This window comes from Strigops habroptila, chromosome 1, assembly GCF_004027225.2.
Source record: "Strigops habroptila isolate Jane chromosome 1, bStrHab1.2.pri, whole genome shotgun sequence".
Classification (NCBI taxonomy): domain Eukaryota; kingdom Metazoa; phylum Chordata; class Aves; order Psittaciformes; family Psittacidae; genus Strigops; species Strigops habroptila.
The window spans coordinates 57,297,912-57,314,156 of NC_044277.2; the positions used below are offsets into that span (position 1 = coordinate 57,297,912).

The 16,245-nt window shown below is 34.5% G+C and overlaps 1 protein-coding gene across 1 annotated transcript in view; it reads left to right on the plus strand.

Annotated features, from left to right (window-relative positions):
• DOK6 (docking protein 6) overlaps nucleotides 1–16,245 on the plus strand; it is a 236,143-nt gene that overhangs the window by 126,718 nt on the left and 93,180 nt on the right. The window contains 1 exon segment of the mRNA XM_030494069.1: nucleotides 10,948–11,067. Within this exon segment, the coding sequence (XP_030349929.1) occupies nucleotides 10,948–11,067 (120 nt within the window).

Genomic DNA, 16,245 nt, shown 5'->3' on the forward strand with positions numbered 1-16,245 from the left:
AAGAGAAATGCTAGGAATTCTATGCATCATTAGCTAGTCCTTCAAATACAATGCCCTGTTGTGCATTTCTTGATATCTGGAGATTTCCTTGGATTCATATCCTATAAAAAAATAGCAATTTTAGTTAAAATGTAGTTATGAGTATAATAAAAATTAATAGTGTAAGACAACAATCTAACCAAAAGGGCTTAATATCTAAATTTCTAAGGGTTTATTTTTAAAATCTGTGGTCATATAATACTAGAAAATGTAAGTAGGAAGAAGCTGGAAGAATTGTATGTTTCTGCATGTAATTATGTCAAACTACTTTATGGGTAGCCTGGATCAGCATGCATGCTAAATTGAGAAAATAGTGGTAGCCCATGAATTATCAGGTTTTAAATCATTTTAATTTTGTAAGGTTGGCACATCTATAATTTTCATCTCCTTTGTGAATCAAATAGATGACAGCATGTAAAAGAATTTGTATGTATGCTGATGAAGATTATTATGCGTTATGAAGAAATAAATAATGTCTTTAATGGAGGTCTTGAAAAACTGCAAATTTATAACTCTGAGTAGTTCATATGTAAAAACCTTCATTCAAATTTTATTTTTTTGTACTTACAAGCATTATACATGGGCTTAATGAGCGACCAAATCAAGGGAGTAAAAGAAGATGCCAATTTTTCTAATATAAACAGAAAAGGTTTCTCACTTTCTAGCTGAGTAAAGCACTACTCCAAAATTTCACTATTAATCATTTGCATAACAAGTTTCTTTCATTTGTGCTTCAATCTGCTACATTCCACTACTAATTTTGGGCATGGAAACTGATTGATTAATCTGAAAAGTTATAACGATTCTATACAAAGTCTCATCTTAGGACTTATTATGAAAAAGTAAAGGATAATAAGTGTCTACCTGTCCTTATCTGGCTCAGAGAAAAGACAGAATTATACATTTGGTTGCTTTGTGTGATATGGCTGCTGTTACGGTCTCATTGTAACACCGTAACAGGAAAACCACTGCTGTCAAATTAATTTGTTTATGAGTAGGTCAATAAATCCCTGGCTACTCTCACATATCACAAAATCAAGAAGGTCTGGGGATTTCTAAGACAGTGGACCTTAGGAGTAGGCCACAGTTTCCAAGCAGAAGGAAGAGTAACATTCAAGTCATCCATTTCCTCATTTAAAACCATCAATGCAGAAAATAAGTAAAAATATATGGCAGCATATATATATTGTACTTTTGTCCGTTTGTTGAGTGCAGTTATGGTGCAAAATAGCTACTTTTTAAATTAGAGCAATCAATTTTCTCATCCCTACTGTTAATAATCCATTTCTGTTTATAATGGATTTTCTAGCTTTTTTTCTCCATTTAAAATATCAGCCACAGAGAACCCGAATTTGAATTTAGCTTAGGCCATGAGAGATCCCAAAGAGGATTTTTGCTTGGACTCCAAGGAAGGAACACAGAAGGAAACTGGCCTTTGCTAGTGTATGAATCCATAAAACAAAGGACGTCTATCCCCTGCCCTCTAGTATTGTGTGTGTTTATAAGTCAGTTCACAAGTAAGCTGAAAGTGGGCAATTGATCACCAGTATGCATAAATTAGAGCTGCATCTTCAGATACTATTTTTCAGTGTAATCAGCACCACTGATTTACAGAAGTAAATCCCAACCTTTCTGTGCAGTTCTTGCTTTGTATGGTTCAAAATATTAAATGTAAACATTCTCTGTACTTTCATGAGTTGTTTACCCTTAAATAAGGATGAAAGATTTAAAATAAAACAATCTTTCATCAATGAGTCTCCAGTTAACATGGCCTTAAGCCATCATTCATCAGAGTTCTTGAAGTTTCAAATGATCTAGTCTCAGTATGTTCTCTAAGATTGCATTCATCAAGACATTCTGATTTTCTTTGGAGGAAAATGACGCATAATTGGAGTAGGATCTATCTGCTGTTTTTCTGGTTCAGCAAAGGACATATAGTTTTGCTGTGCTAAATCTTAGAAGTGTCCCACTAAATCAAAAAACAGAAAAAAAAAATCCTATGAACTTAATAAAAGTTAGGATTCGGAGTTTCAGCTTTAAGAAGACTGCCTCTTCTCAGGCAGCCATATGTGTGTCTTCCTTAAGATCATGTTGATAGAGATACCAATGGTGTATATCAAAAACCAGGAACCTAAAATGACATAACTTAGATACAGTTTTATTTTAGGAGACTAATATTTGCAGGAGGTTTTGCCTGAATGGAAAGCATCTATTTTCATAGACATTCAAAGAGCGTCTATTTTCATAAAACATTTTCTAATTAAAATAATATTTACATGCATCAAATCTAGGGATCCATTCAATGCTGAGAATAAAAGATAAGAATGTAAAATGAGAGTAGGAATGCAAAGAATTCATAATAAAAAAAAAGAGTCCCCTTTGGGTTTAAATTATGTAGATTGAAATTTGAGAAAGATATTTCTCATTATATTTCCTTAGATACTAACACTAGACTATGAAGCTTTTTTTTTTTTTCCTTTCAGTAGTATCACATTAAAATTCACTAAGAATATAGCTGAGTCATCTCTGGCTAATACTTTGTTCTGCCTTAGAGTAAGTTTTTATGCAACTGAAAAGCAAGTGAACCACATACCACACTGTTATAATCTTAGAGATTATTTCAGCCAGAAGTTGTCTTGTAATTGCTTTGAATGAGTTTCTTTGCAATTCCAATGTCATAAAATCCTGTTTGTTAGTTCTAATAATAGCAAGGCTTCATATCTTTACAACACTAGGGTTATTTAGGGTTTGGGGAAAATGCAGTATTTCTTGAGCAATAAAAACTAAATAAAAAATTAGTATTTCAGGAGGTTTCTTATTTTGAAAGTGGCATATCGCACCATGCAGGAAAGGTTTTCTAGCACTTTTGCAACATCAGAAAGGGGCAGCACTAACACTGCCTTTCATGCACAGCCCAAATGGGACACTGTTTAATAAATCTAAGTATTCACAGCTAGAAGTCTTGCTTCAGTCAGACATGTTTAGCCAAAGAAAGGAAGAAAGAGAGATTGCAAAGACTTCCTAGTCTGTTACTCCTTGTCTGCTCCTACTCATTTAACGCAGAAGCTATTCAGATGACTGGAATGAAAGTCGTGGTCAAAGGCATAAAAGCAATGAAGCATACAGTGGCAATGGTACATATTTTTATTTCCATCTATTGAAACTGTGCTTATCACCTTGATTTTGTATAGGAAAATAATGCTTTCTGAATTATTTACCTTATCTAACAGTATTTGTCTATCAATGGTTCAAACATAAGACTGAATAATTTTTATATGAAAAAAAAGGAAAAGAAGTTAAATGAAAATGAATCTTAGGATTTGTACTGGTTTGTTTGGGTATGGATCCTCTTACTGGACTGTAAGTTAAACACTTGAAAATGGGAAGGAGGCACACTAATATTTACACAGAAGGTATTAAATTTCCCATGCATTTAAAAAAAAAAACCCTATAGCTTTCCCAAGAATGAAACTGTTGTTTCTGAAAAACTAAGAAGTTTTAAGCCAGAAAAATGCTATTGCTGACTGCCAGTCATGGGATAGCTGCATAAGTTGATGTGATAGCATCCTCTGTGTGTTATGTTACTGGTGACAGACCCTTTTTGGGCACTTGACCGATGTCTGTTCCCACTACAGACAAGCTGCCTGAGGTTATTTTACTTTGATGCCATTGTCATTTAATGTTAATAACTGTTGAAACAGCTATGGATTGACAGTCCTGGGGATCTATCTAATTCCCATGCCAGATTCTTATAACTGGCCCATTAGCTTCAGAAAAAATGTAAAATGTTTCTTCTATGTTCAGGCAGATTTTCACAATTATTCCTTTGCACTTGAAAGAAAGTTTGACTTGAGAGTGAAAGTTTGCTAGGTCTATTTTTGAGTAATGATGCTGTATCAGCTCGCTGTTGATCTGTTGGACATACTAATCCTTCATAAACATTTGTGGTGTAATGACGCACTAATCTGCCGCATGAAGTAGAATATACGATCGGTGAGGATACCTATAAATCTACCCTCAAGGACTAATTTATCCAATAAATAGCATATATAGGACTAATCACTAAGTGAAGTGATGCTCTCTTTTTTTAATAGCAGAAATTGGCACTTACCTAAAGAAAGAAAGGGGGAAAAAAAAAAAGGAATAAAACAAATGTCCTATAGTTACATTGGCATCACTGTTGAGCAAAGGAAATAATTTTCTTGTAGATGTAACTATTTTTCTTAATTTTCCCATATATTCTTCATTTTTTAAACAGGTCTGTGTTCTGTTTCTGTGTGAAAACTACATTCTTAAGCAGCATGTCAGATGGTAAACTTTGTTTACTACTGCTTTAACTTTGGTTGGGAGCTGCTAGTCAGCATTGTGGGGCATTTCTTCTAAGGATTGGCTGAAGGGTGCTCTTTCACTACAACTTTACACTGGAAAGGAGGAACAATGTAGGTTAGAGTATCTATTCTGTGCAACTAAACTCTGTTTTATGGAAATAGTTTAATGGAGAGTAACATCAATATGATAAATCTTTTAAAATACTGTTATTGCCTTCTAAAGCATTCACTTAACATTGTACATGTTTATGTTATAGGCAGGATAGTAGATGGTCTAATAGCTGAGTGCTTGTTATTCAAGCTGACACTTTTGATCAGACTTGCAGAAATGAAGTGGGTATTGTCAGGAAAATGTCAGTTTTCATATACCTTGATACCAACAGGTGTACACAGCTGGCTACTTGTGAACTCAGGTACATGCACAAATTCAAATTATCAGAACCCTATTTGTGATGTATCTTGCATCATCTCCAGATAAGTGTGGATGATTTTTGGCAGAAATATTGGTTTTAATTTTATTATAGCTAATAAATGTCTTTTGGTAATTATTGTAATTAACTGTGCTTTCCTTATGCCAACACAAGTTTAAAATAACAAATGATGAAAAATTAAGTTTCTTTCTGTGCAATACTTAGACTATATCTTCCCTCAGTCAAAAAAGTACATTAGCAAAATATACTAACAGATAAAGTGACAGAATTTTGTGTGTTCATATTCTGTAATTATTCACTGAGCTTGACTGCTGCATTTTCAATATTTCCTTATTAAAAAAAGTTACAATACTCAAATCATACAGAGAAAAGCAAGTTGTTAGACTGATGGTATATTTAAAAGTAAACATACATTTTGATAGCTGGAGATGATACACTAAAAATTAAGGGTCTTGTGGTCTTACTTCATGACATTTCCTTTGGCTTTTTGTTTCTGTGATTTAGACTTATGTAACGACAGGACACTACTCACAGTTGTAGAAAAATACAAAAAATTTTCTTGGAGGTAGCATTACTCAAAACACAAAGAAAGCAAAAATCCTATATGAGTACCATATCTCATAAAATATATTAAAATATAATTGGTCAATAACAAAAAATAATTTCAATAACAAAATCGCTTTCAGAATTGCAGCCCACTATCTAATTTGAAAGCAAGTTTTAGTCTACATAGAGACTAATTTTCTGCTCTTATACATTAAATAGAACTCATATCCGCTTCATTACTTCCTAGCTGTCATTTAACAAAAATTTGCCAAATTCATGCATATCCAGTGTTAATCAGTAACACACGTTATTACACAAAGTAATGTTCCATATATTCCACTGAGCAAAGATTGCTTTGTATTTGTATCTGTGTTTGAGTGTGTGATGTGCCCTAAGTAATGAAGACACCATTAGATAACATTTTAAATATTTCTAAGATAAAATAATATTTCAATCATCAAAGAATGATATATATCCTGATAAAGGATCATGGTTTTTAAGGTATTATTGATTTTTATAAGAAATCGCATGCCTGCAGGCGATAGTGTTATTTGCTAGTGAAAAAAAAAAAAGAAATTAAGTTGCTGAATATATTGTATGTGGCACAGTGTAATAGCACATCAGTCCCGTGAGGATTTTATCACATTTTTTTCTATTAACTTCTAATTAAGGCTGGGTGATTTTTAGAAGAGGTAAATTGGCACTTGTGGCTTTTCTGTACCATCTTTCTTTCTTGGTAGAGATTATGAGGTTTGAGTCCTATCAGGACTAATCCAAACAGGAAAAATTCTCCACTTTCATTCAGAGTAAGAATATTCAGTTGGATTTGGACCTCTTAGAGAAGTAGTTTAGAGGGAAGAAGAGTCAAACATTTTAGGTTTGTACAGTTCGACATTCGGGAAAGCTCATAAAGTAAATGAGGTTTTTGATTTGCACAAGGACAATGTTTGCTATCCCTCTGGAACATTGTATACATGTTATTTCCAACTTAAATCCTTGGTCTCATCACTTTGTATGGGCTGCATAAGAAGGGGAAGAAACAAACTTCCTCATCTTCGTTTTTAAACTTTAGGAGTTGTGTATGAATTGAGCCTCTTTTTTATGAATGCAATAATTTGCTGCTGCTAGTGAAGGGATCTCCTGGAATGGAGGGCACTGGCTTCCAGAACAGGAAATCATGTTACTGACAGAGATAAAAGCTGAACTGAGCAGGAGCGGTCACCTCTTTGGGGCTTTATCTCACGCTATGCTCTCAACTTCTTGTGGTGGGAGATGACAAGATTGTGCAATGTGAACACAGGCGGTAAATGTGAAAGAATGTGAAGTTTTCAGGATTCAGAAGGTATTTGGTTTAGTCCACACACAAAATACTCCCTAAGTTAAGTCTGAAAACAATTCTGACTCTAGCCTTAAAAAGCTGGAGGATCTCTAAGGACAGTGAAGTGAAATGTATCTGTGTACCTGTATCTCTGCTGCACCACCCTCAACATACCTGTAGAGTATGTTGTGTAACATGAATTATTTTAAACTGTAAGTAGCAGAAGAGCTCTTTCACTATTACAAATTTGTATTTCTAACACCATTTGCCAATATTATTTCATCATTATTATCATATCAACAAACCCATTGATCATCCTGTGGTATTACATACTTGCGTTACACAACTTCAGTGGTTGGAGTAGGTACAGCACCATTTTCATCACCTGAGAAATGAAGTAGAAATGACCTCAGCATGACTCAAAGATAAGTTAAACTGCAGGAAAACACTGCCAATAACAAGGTGTCTGTTTTCAGATAAGAAGTTTACAGATTTGTTCCCACTAATATTTCCTATGCAATAAGCAATGCCTAAATAAGGTCTCCCATCTCTGTATTTTATCTCACCTCATGACATCTGTATAGCAGCATTTTATAATGGAATAACAGTAAAGATGAAAATGCAAGTATCTGGATTTTATTTATAGCTGTGAAAGCATGCTTTACCATTTATCATTAAGTCCAAGAATTCAGTTATCTTTAAAGGAAACTAAATTTTTCAATGACAAGTAGCAGTTAGGACTGAAAACTCAGCATTTGCCACCAATAAATCTAATCTACATGCATTAAAGAGAAGAATTTTGCTGACGGTGTTTTATGACTTGGTGCCACTATAATATTTCATCTGTTTCAATATATGCATATAACCAAAATAAAGAAGTAACAGTAGTGTGACTGTTTTGTGACATGGTAGCTGTCATTCTTAAAGATTGCTACTGTGACTGATGCCTTTATGTACTATACATTATAACAAATACTTTTTAAAAATAATAAATAATATTTAATTTGTTATCCAGAAACACAAAGCATTCTATAGACCTTTTGCAAAAGAATGTTGAACTGCTTTCTTGGATACACATGATGAAAAGAAAAATATGGCTTTGGCTTTGAAAGGTAACTCATCTGCTTCTAAAGAATATTTCACATGTCTGTCAAGGAAAAGGTTGAAGGCAATCCCTTGCAAGTAGGCAATAACTATCAGGATGCATTAGGTAAAACTAACTCACGCAGTATCCTCATACCCTTGACCTTCTAAATACATTTGTAGGTAATGTTGATGCTTCTGACAGCAGACACAAATCCTCACAGTTCTGTGGAAAGATATTTCAGTTCTGCATTGAAACTGGATTTTCTGTAGTATTAAAAGTCAATCTTTTTGTAAGATACAAATTTTGAGTTATATGGCAATACAATGCATGTTATAGCCCACACTTTGCAAAATATAGACATTATCTTATAATGCTCAGAGTAAGAAAAGTAAGATATGTTTCTTCTCTGTGGCAGTTGGAGAGTGGGCTAATCTGGGTCTAATCATCAATGTCTGGCAGTTAAGAAGCAGCCACTTATATTAAACTGCCAAACATTCTGAAAGGCAGTTTCTGGATCCCAGCTTTAAGGATCTAGATGTTCCTGTAATAGACAGAGGCAAGTGGACTGAGGAGATGAAAACAAAGACTTACAAGAAACAGCTTTCTAGAACAATGGGTTCTTTTGTTTGTTTCAAAAAAAAAAAAAAAAAACCCTACTGGAAATGTGGTGTGAGAGTACATATAAATAGAACATGTTGCTTTTACATGAGTCCTGTTTAGAATGTATATTGATGTTAAGCTGGATTTATGGAAATTCCAATATGTTTTCCTTTGTCCTTAGATGTTGGTAAAATTAGAAAGGTTAGTTTGGTGTTTGTCTATACCATCAATCTCATTCTACACTTCAAAAATGTACCCTTTTAATCTGTGTGCAGGCATAATGAAAGAGAGTAATAAAATGCAGATTTTGTAAAACATGTAAAATGTTATATGCTAACCACACTCCATGAAAAATTGCAGGCTTTATACAGAGCTGTGCATTCTGTCAGCATATATATATTGTCCTGGTTTAGGCAGAAAAAAATTGTTAGAGATAAGGGAAGAAAATGTGGGAGCACTGGACTAGATTTGCAGTGTCACCTATGAGCTGCCAGCCTGGAAGCAGATATTGGACGACTCAGTGGCAACCCTCCTGGGAGGGGGACTTAACTTACCTGTGTGCTGGTGCACTGACCTACAGTGTCCAGAATGTGGCAGCACATCTTGTGGTCCACTTTTATGATCTCCCTGGCATGAAGCCCTCTCCATGGGTAGGTCTGATTTATAAGGTATGGCTCTGGTTCAACAGACCTCACAAATATCCAAGTAAATTACAAAGGCTGAAGGAGAGGAAGGGAAAACAGGAGGGAAATTTATTCATGCATGAGCAGAAGATGAATTTTAGAGGTAGGCTTTTAAACAAATTCATCTTATTCCTTTTAAAAGCCCTAAGTTTTTATTGATGTCCAGAAATATGCCTGTTTTCTCCTTACTTCCATCAAGGAGGCTGTACCTGTGGAAGTATTAAGGATCAGTACACTTACCTCAATATTTTCTTCTCGCATACAAAGTTAAATGTCATCTCCGTGTTACTGACAGAATGGTCTGTCTCTTACCACCAGAAGCTGAGCATGTTATGAGAAGACCAAATTTGGGGATCTGTGTCCTGAGACAACGACCGCAAAAAATCAGGAAGGGTTAAGGGAAACCCCTTTGCTTACAGCACTCTGAAGAAGTCCCCCAAACTATTTGTGTCACTGGGACAACCACCACATTTGTCTCTCAAAAATTTCAAAATGGGCTCTATCATTTGAACTGTCCTTCTTGGTCAGGGAACTTGGTCAGGTGACAACCAGAATAACTCAGGAACAATCTATTCCTGGAGTATTCAGGGTCCTGAACAAAGGAAGGTGTCCAAAGGTTCTTAGAGACCCGGAATTGCATGCTTGTCTCCCTTTCTTGTCTAGCAAATGTTCCTGTCACTTGAGATCTATGCCTAACCAGGCGAGGATTTTAGGACTGTACCAATTAGGCATGGAAAGATTTTTCTTGGATATAAATTTTCACTAATTACAGTGAGTCATCATCACTAGATGCTTCAGCGCTTTAATGCAGTATTTTTCTCTCTCTCTGAATTTCAGCATTATGTTGGAGAGATTGTCACAAAAGTATTTTCCAGATGTCCCCAAAAATAGCAATGAAAGAACTGTGGCAGTTTAATAGAGACATTTCTAGATGACTGGAGTCACACACTCCTAAAGATGATCAGATATAGACTGGCTGTGACAATGGATGCCATGTGCCTGGTGCCAGGCTGCTCCATAAAGTTTCCATTAGGTGAAGCCTATCCTGTAATAAAAGACAGCCAGCCTAGTTGCATGACTTTTATTAGTTGTGGTTTCACACTCTGTGATTTTTTGTTTCACCAGTGCCAGAGATATTGTGATGTTAAGTTTGAGAAGTAGATAGGATGAGGCTGGGTGTCATGGTGAGGACTGCTGTAGTGTCTTGGGGGCTTATGCCTTGGGGACTTTATGTCTTGGTAAACTGGCAGATAGGGAGCTCTCAGATGTATGTCAATGGGATGCAATGGAGGACTCAGAAAGTGCTAGTAGGTTTTGAATTTTCATAATAATGTTCTAACAAATGCCCAAATTGCTCTGAGACCAGAGGACAGTGAACAGAACTGAAGAAATTAATTATTCAGACTAATTTGACAGGCATAGCCGTTCAGTACAGCAGAGAAGGATGTTTTGCATTTGAAGATCTTTTTATTACTATTTTTTCCTTTCCTCCTGGAAAAATACTCTAGAACATTTAGAAAGAGAAAGTGCTTTAACAGTTCAGATTCACCTAAAAAGCAGTAAAGAATATTTCAAATATTATATCTAATGTTTTTCTAAATTGCATTTTTCTTTCAAGAATGGCTACTAGAAATATACTGCCTTGAAAACTCAGTACTCTTTTCTCTTTTTTGTTAACTCCACCTCCTATCCCCAAGTTTGAAAATGGAAGATGCAGTCCTAATACCATAAACCCTTTTATAAGTTCATAAATCAAGGCAAAGTAATTCATGTGCAACTTTATGCTAATAACTCATGTTTCAACACAAACATATTGTCATAAAGCTGGTCTGTAAGAAGGTGTTGATTTAACTTCACACTTTTTTGAGTAAAATGTTAACATGAACTTTTTTTTTCTTTTTTTTTTTTTTCCTAGAATTGGAGGCAGAGGAATGGTGCAAACATCTTTGCATGGAGTGTCTAGGAACCAGGGTCAATGATATAAGTCTTGGGGAACCAGATTTGCTTGCTGCTGGAGTCCAGAGAGAACAAAATGGTAAGTAACTTTGTAACCACTCCTAGATCAGGTTTTAGGCAATGTCCTATGTTATCTTTGCTTGTGTTTGTCATGAGGATTTTTACTATTGGCTAAAAGCATAATATCATTAATAGCTAAATGTTTGAATGTGTTTTTGAGACTTAATCCTATTATTCCTACAAATAAAGATGATTAAATTCCATGCCAGATAGCACACATAGAGTGACTTCTTGTCTTTTTTGCATTCACATTTTGCTGTCGTGGGAAGTGATGACCATAACCCTTCTGGTTCTGGAAACAATGTCCTCTGTGCAGAAGAATAAAACAGCAGCTGTTGTTCCACAGCCTTTAAAAGACAGCATGAACATATCAACACTACTTTGGTCTGCAAAACGCATATTTGCTTTAAACTCATATATGTCTTAAATAATGACTTCAAGGTCATCTAAATGTTGTCAAATACAAGCGAAAAGGGCAATGACAGATGCTAGTCAGGACTAAGCCTGAGCTTGCAAGTCTTCATATGAAGACTATTTGGAACAGAACTTTAAATTAGACATGTGTACAGGAAGGATGCTAGTGCATGGAATATGCAATAACAAAAGAAAATCTGTGATTGCCTGTCATTTAATTTCTATTAATGAACATGATAGCAACACAAAATGTGCTCATTTATTCCTCTCTCTATTACAGGTCTCAATGATTATTACTGTCTTGATGCTTTTACAAAATCCAATAGCTTTTAACAAAGTAATAAAACAAACTGCCTCAATGGTCATAAAATATCAAGCCAACTATCATTATAAACAAAAATAAGTAATTAAATTATTGAATGAATAGCACTGTATTAATTATATTGCATTAATTTTGTAGAAGAGTCCAGACATGTCTGAACCTGATGACATAAAATATACAGAAATCTTTAAGAATTCTTTTTCAAACATCAGTCATGTTCAAGTGCAATTTAAAAGAAGTTCAAAATGTTTGTGAAGTTGTTTGCCAGCTATGAGACACTGGACTTAATTTGTAGTCTCAAAATACTTAACAAAGGGAGAACTACTAATATAGGAAAGTGACAATGAGCAGACACCACTCGAAGCATCCTATCGGCTATAGGTATAAAACTCATATGTATGCTGTTAAAGAGAGAAATATGTGAGCAGGTGGAGCTCCTTCACAAATGCAAAAGGGAAAAAAATCATCAAAAGCCTGTGATGTGAGCAGAAAAATAGCTTGAAATTCCTCAAGCTTTCTGCAGTGAATTCGTATACTGTCCAGCAGCTTTCAGACATAGATAGCAAATATTACATTTCATCTTGTTCTTGAAAGAGATTCAGTTACACACACATGACCTCCAGAAGTCATAGATTAGTTCTGTTCTGTGAACTAGTCTTGATTCAGGTGCCTTAGACTAGAAATTAATTGCGGTGCTCCCAACCAGTGTATATGAACATAATTAGCATCTTTATTGTTCTAAGTAAATAAATGAAAGAAACAAAGCAGCAAAGCATGTATTTGTTGTATGAATCAGATGAATAAGAATGCATGAAGGGTATTATTAGACATACTATTTTAAACCAAGTGGCTGAATACATACAATTCAAATATTTGACGGGCATCTCTATTAAATCATTAGTTACAGTATCTCAGACAAGTAATTTTGGTACCTATGCACTTTCTTTCCCCATAATTTTCATGCACAATTCTGCATTTTAATAAGCATTTTTAAAATTCAAAGTTGTCTCCTTCAGAAGAAAAACAAATTCTGTTTAGGGAGTCTTTTAATCATCTTGGAAGGGCGGAAGAGTACAGAGACTATTCATATGAAATCTAGCATTTTGTTCGTTTAGCTGTGCTGTAAGAACCTGCAGTTACACTCAAATTTCTTTAGCAGATTCCTTCAATATAATAGTTGCGTGGAACCATGACTTCAGTCTGTACTAATTATCTTATTCGGCAAGCTTGGCAGTGTCATTCCCCACATGACAGTTTTATGGAAAAGGTGACTAATTGGAGGGTGGAATCAATTACTGAGTTAAGATTTAAAAAAAAAACAACAAAAACTTTCTTGCACGTTTTCACCATATTGTAGCTTTTAAAAGCAAAACCAGAAAACTGTAATTCCAAGGATACCTAAAAACCTTTCAAAAATATACTGAGCTTTTGCTGGCATTTGCTGACCTGAAACTGAAAGGTCAAAGTTAATTTTCCAATTTGAAATTCATGAAAAGTGACTATATGTATGAAATGTCTAAACCTTGCTCTTTGTGAAAATGGCAGCCATGTCACTCTCAGGGTCTTTTTTTGTGTATGTTAAGTAAAAACTGTCCACTGGTATAGTACCTATAGTACTCATTATTTCAAAACATATTGCACATATGTCAACTTCATAGAATTCCTCTTGAGTTAGTCAGTGTCTTAATATATACTTGAAATAGAGATGTGAGAGTATTGTTTATATAACCTGTAATAGAATTGTAAAGTCTCAGCATCTAGTTTCATGCACGTTCTGTTGCCTGAACCATACAAGGGCTTTATTTCAGGTCACTGAACAAAAAATGTCTCTTAATATCTGAGCAAGACCACAGATTGCATTGTTATAAAGACTATAGTGCCAGTGTTTTTTTAGTTTTAGAAATGTGGGATTTTTTTTGCATTTTTAGAGCTAAAAGCAATTGAATAATGGTGTTATACTGTTGATATATCTGTGATATGACAGGGTGTTAATAATGTTAATCCCAAAAGAACAGGTGTATTAACCATTAATCCCACCTCTTTTAATTCCGCTGTCTTTTCCACCATTAATTCCACTGTCTTTTCCACCATTAATTCCACTGTCTTTTTTTAATTGTTATTTTGCCCTAAAGATTTTCTCAAATTCTTAAAATTTTATATACTTCCTTGATCATAAAAGAACTAGCCTATGGGCAATAATATTTTACTGTGCTGTGTTCTTCATCTCTCTAACTACTTGCCTATTCCTGTCCTTAAGGACATTTTCATGATGTAAGTCATGTACTTGTAAGGGTATTCATTGAAGGGATCAGGTAAACTTCCTATCTCAGGAAAAAAAAGTATGGTTTCTGTTGTATAGATTTGTGGTTTAGCCGCTGTATGTGACCACTGTAGCCAGTACTTTCAGTTTGCAACATTTATAATTATTTTCATAATTATTATTATATATGCCCTAGGACCATAAAAATTGCTGCTTATATTTTTTATACCCAAGGACTCACATTTCAGAAAATGATTGGCAAGGAAAATATGTGTGTTTTACAGGATTTGTCTAATACCTCATTTTGTTACATCTGAGCCTGTTTATCTTTTTGCTCTCACTCTTGTGGTTCTGAGATGAGCTTTCGATTTCAGAAGGGAAGACACCTGATTCTCTGTGACACAAATGCAACAATATGGTTTTCAAAACTGTTCCAAAGACTGGCAAAATTACTTTTTGGTGTGCAAATGTTGTGGCTAAAAGGCCATACATTCATAAGGCATTTCTGTCATATGAGATATTAAAAATTTATGGCAGTGCAGCAATCTGAAAGAGATGGTTTTTTATAATTCTAAGTTGTTCAGTAAGTGCTAGTGAGGTCTATTTTATTGTAGTTGTACTGTTGCTTGACCCTCCAGCACCAAGCAATTCTGCAGTGGTGATAGCTAAAAGAACTAAACTATAGATCTGCACTGGTTATAGCAGAGACTTCTGTCTATTGTGTCTTGTAGGAAGAATAGAGAAGATATCTAAGCAATTCTTGTACAAAGCACATCAGGAACAGAAAGCTTCTCACTGGATTTCATCTCTGTAATTACTTTCAAGAAGTATTACAGCAAGTCTTGCTGTGTAAACTCTCTTGCAGAAAATGACCCTTCGGTTGTTTTCTTTCTACATTTAAGGCTCACAACTAATGGCTGCTTAGTTTGCAATGATACACAGATTCCAATAAAAGTGAGGTTTGAAATGAAGCTTCTGTTACTCTCCAACCATTTTACCTTCTCTCTCCTGCAAATCTAAGTGATTTGTTTGTGTTCCTCAGCCCTACAGTAGCAATCCTGCTTGTTTCTGTTTAAATTTATTTTCACACCAGAATCTCTTACTGTTTATGAATGTCCATTTAGATTATTTGATAAAGAATAAAAATACAGTATTAAATCAAAAGGAATAACAACTAAATGATCCTATTCAGATAACTAATTTAGTATAATGGCAGTGGGGCTGTATATACAATAGTAAGACAAATAATAATGCACAGTTACAACTTCAGAAAAGAAAAGCTGGGCTCAATAACACTGGATCTGATAACACTGTTGAGAAGTAGTTTTCTAAGCAATATCCTATGATACTGACACACACACATTTCATATCCCTTAGGTTTCTTAAGCTGCTGCTAGGGAAAGAAATCTTGAATGTAGAGTGACGTCTTCATTTGGAGGAATTGGAAACTTCCTTTCCAGCTCTTAATGCATTTGGAAGCATTTGTAATACACTTCAAAATATAACAGCAAAAACAAATCTATTTTTTAAAAATATATTTAGCTGCCTGGCTGTTGTCATATCCAGAATTTGTCCATGCTCATGTTTGTTTGTTTGTTTTTTAAATATCACTATTTCCAACGTGTCACTGTATTTTCTTTCCTTATAAAAGGAGGTAGTTAGAAAGAAGTCATCCAAATGGTCAGTAGACAATGACAGACTATGTTTACCGAGAAAAAGAAACCAGAATATTTAAGACAGTATTGGTTAAAAAAGCATTATGTGTACACAGTGCAAATAAATTCACTTTTTAAGAACAGGTGCTTCCCTTTGGTGAACTCTATTCCTATCTCTTTTGAATGCTAAATGATAACACTATAATGGCTTAATACTTGTACTAAATATTATTCTGTTAAACTTTACTTGTAAACCTGATACAAACACTGAAGAAAATAGGCAAATGTAATGCAATTTTTTCAACTGAAGATAAGGCCTGATCCATCTTTTGCTGCTGTAGCTCATTTATTGTTAGGTGTCATGCCTGTGATGTCAATATGATGCTTTTTTATTGTGTGTTACTGGTGCTTTGGCCTATTTATTTTTATTTTTTTTTTAATGAGTTATGAAACTAATTTTTATTTTAGAAGTCTGGTAAAGTTTGTAAGATAATTGATTTCTTACTTTTACTCCCTGCCTAATATTTAAATTGTTATCTCATAAAA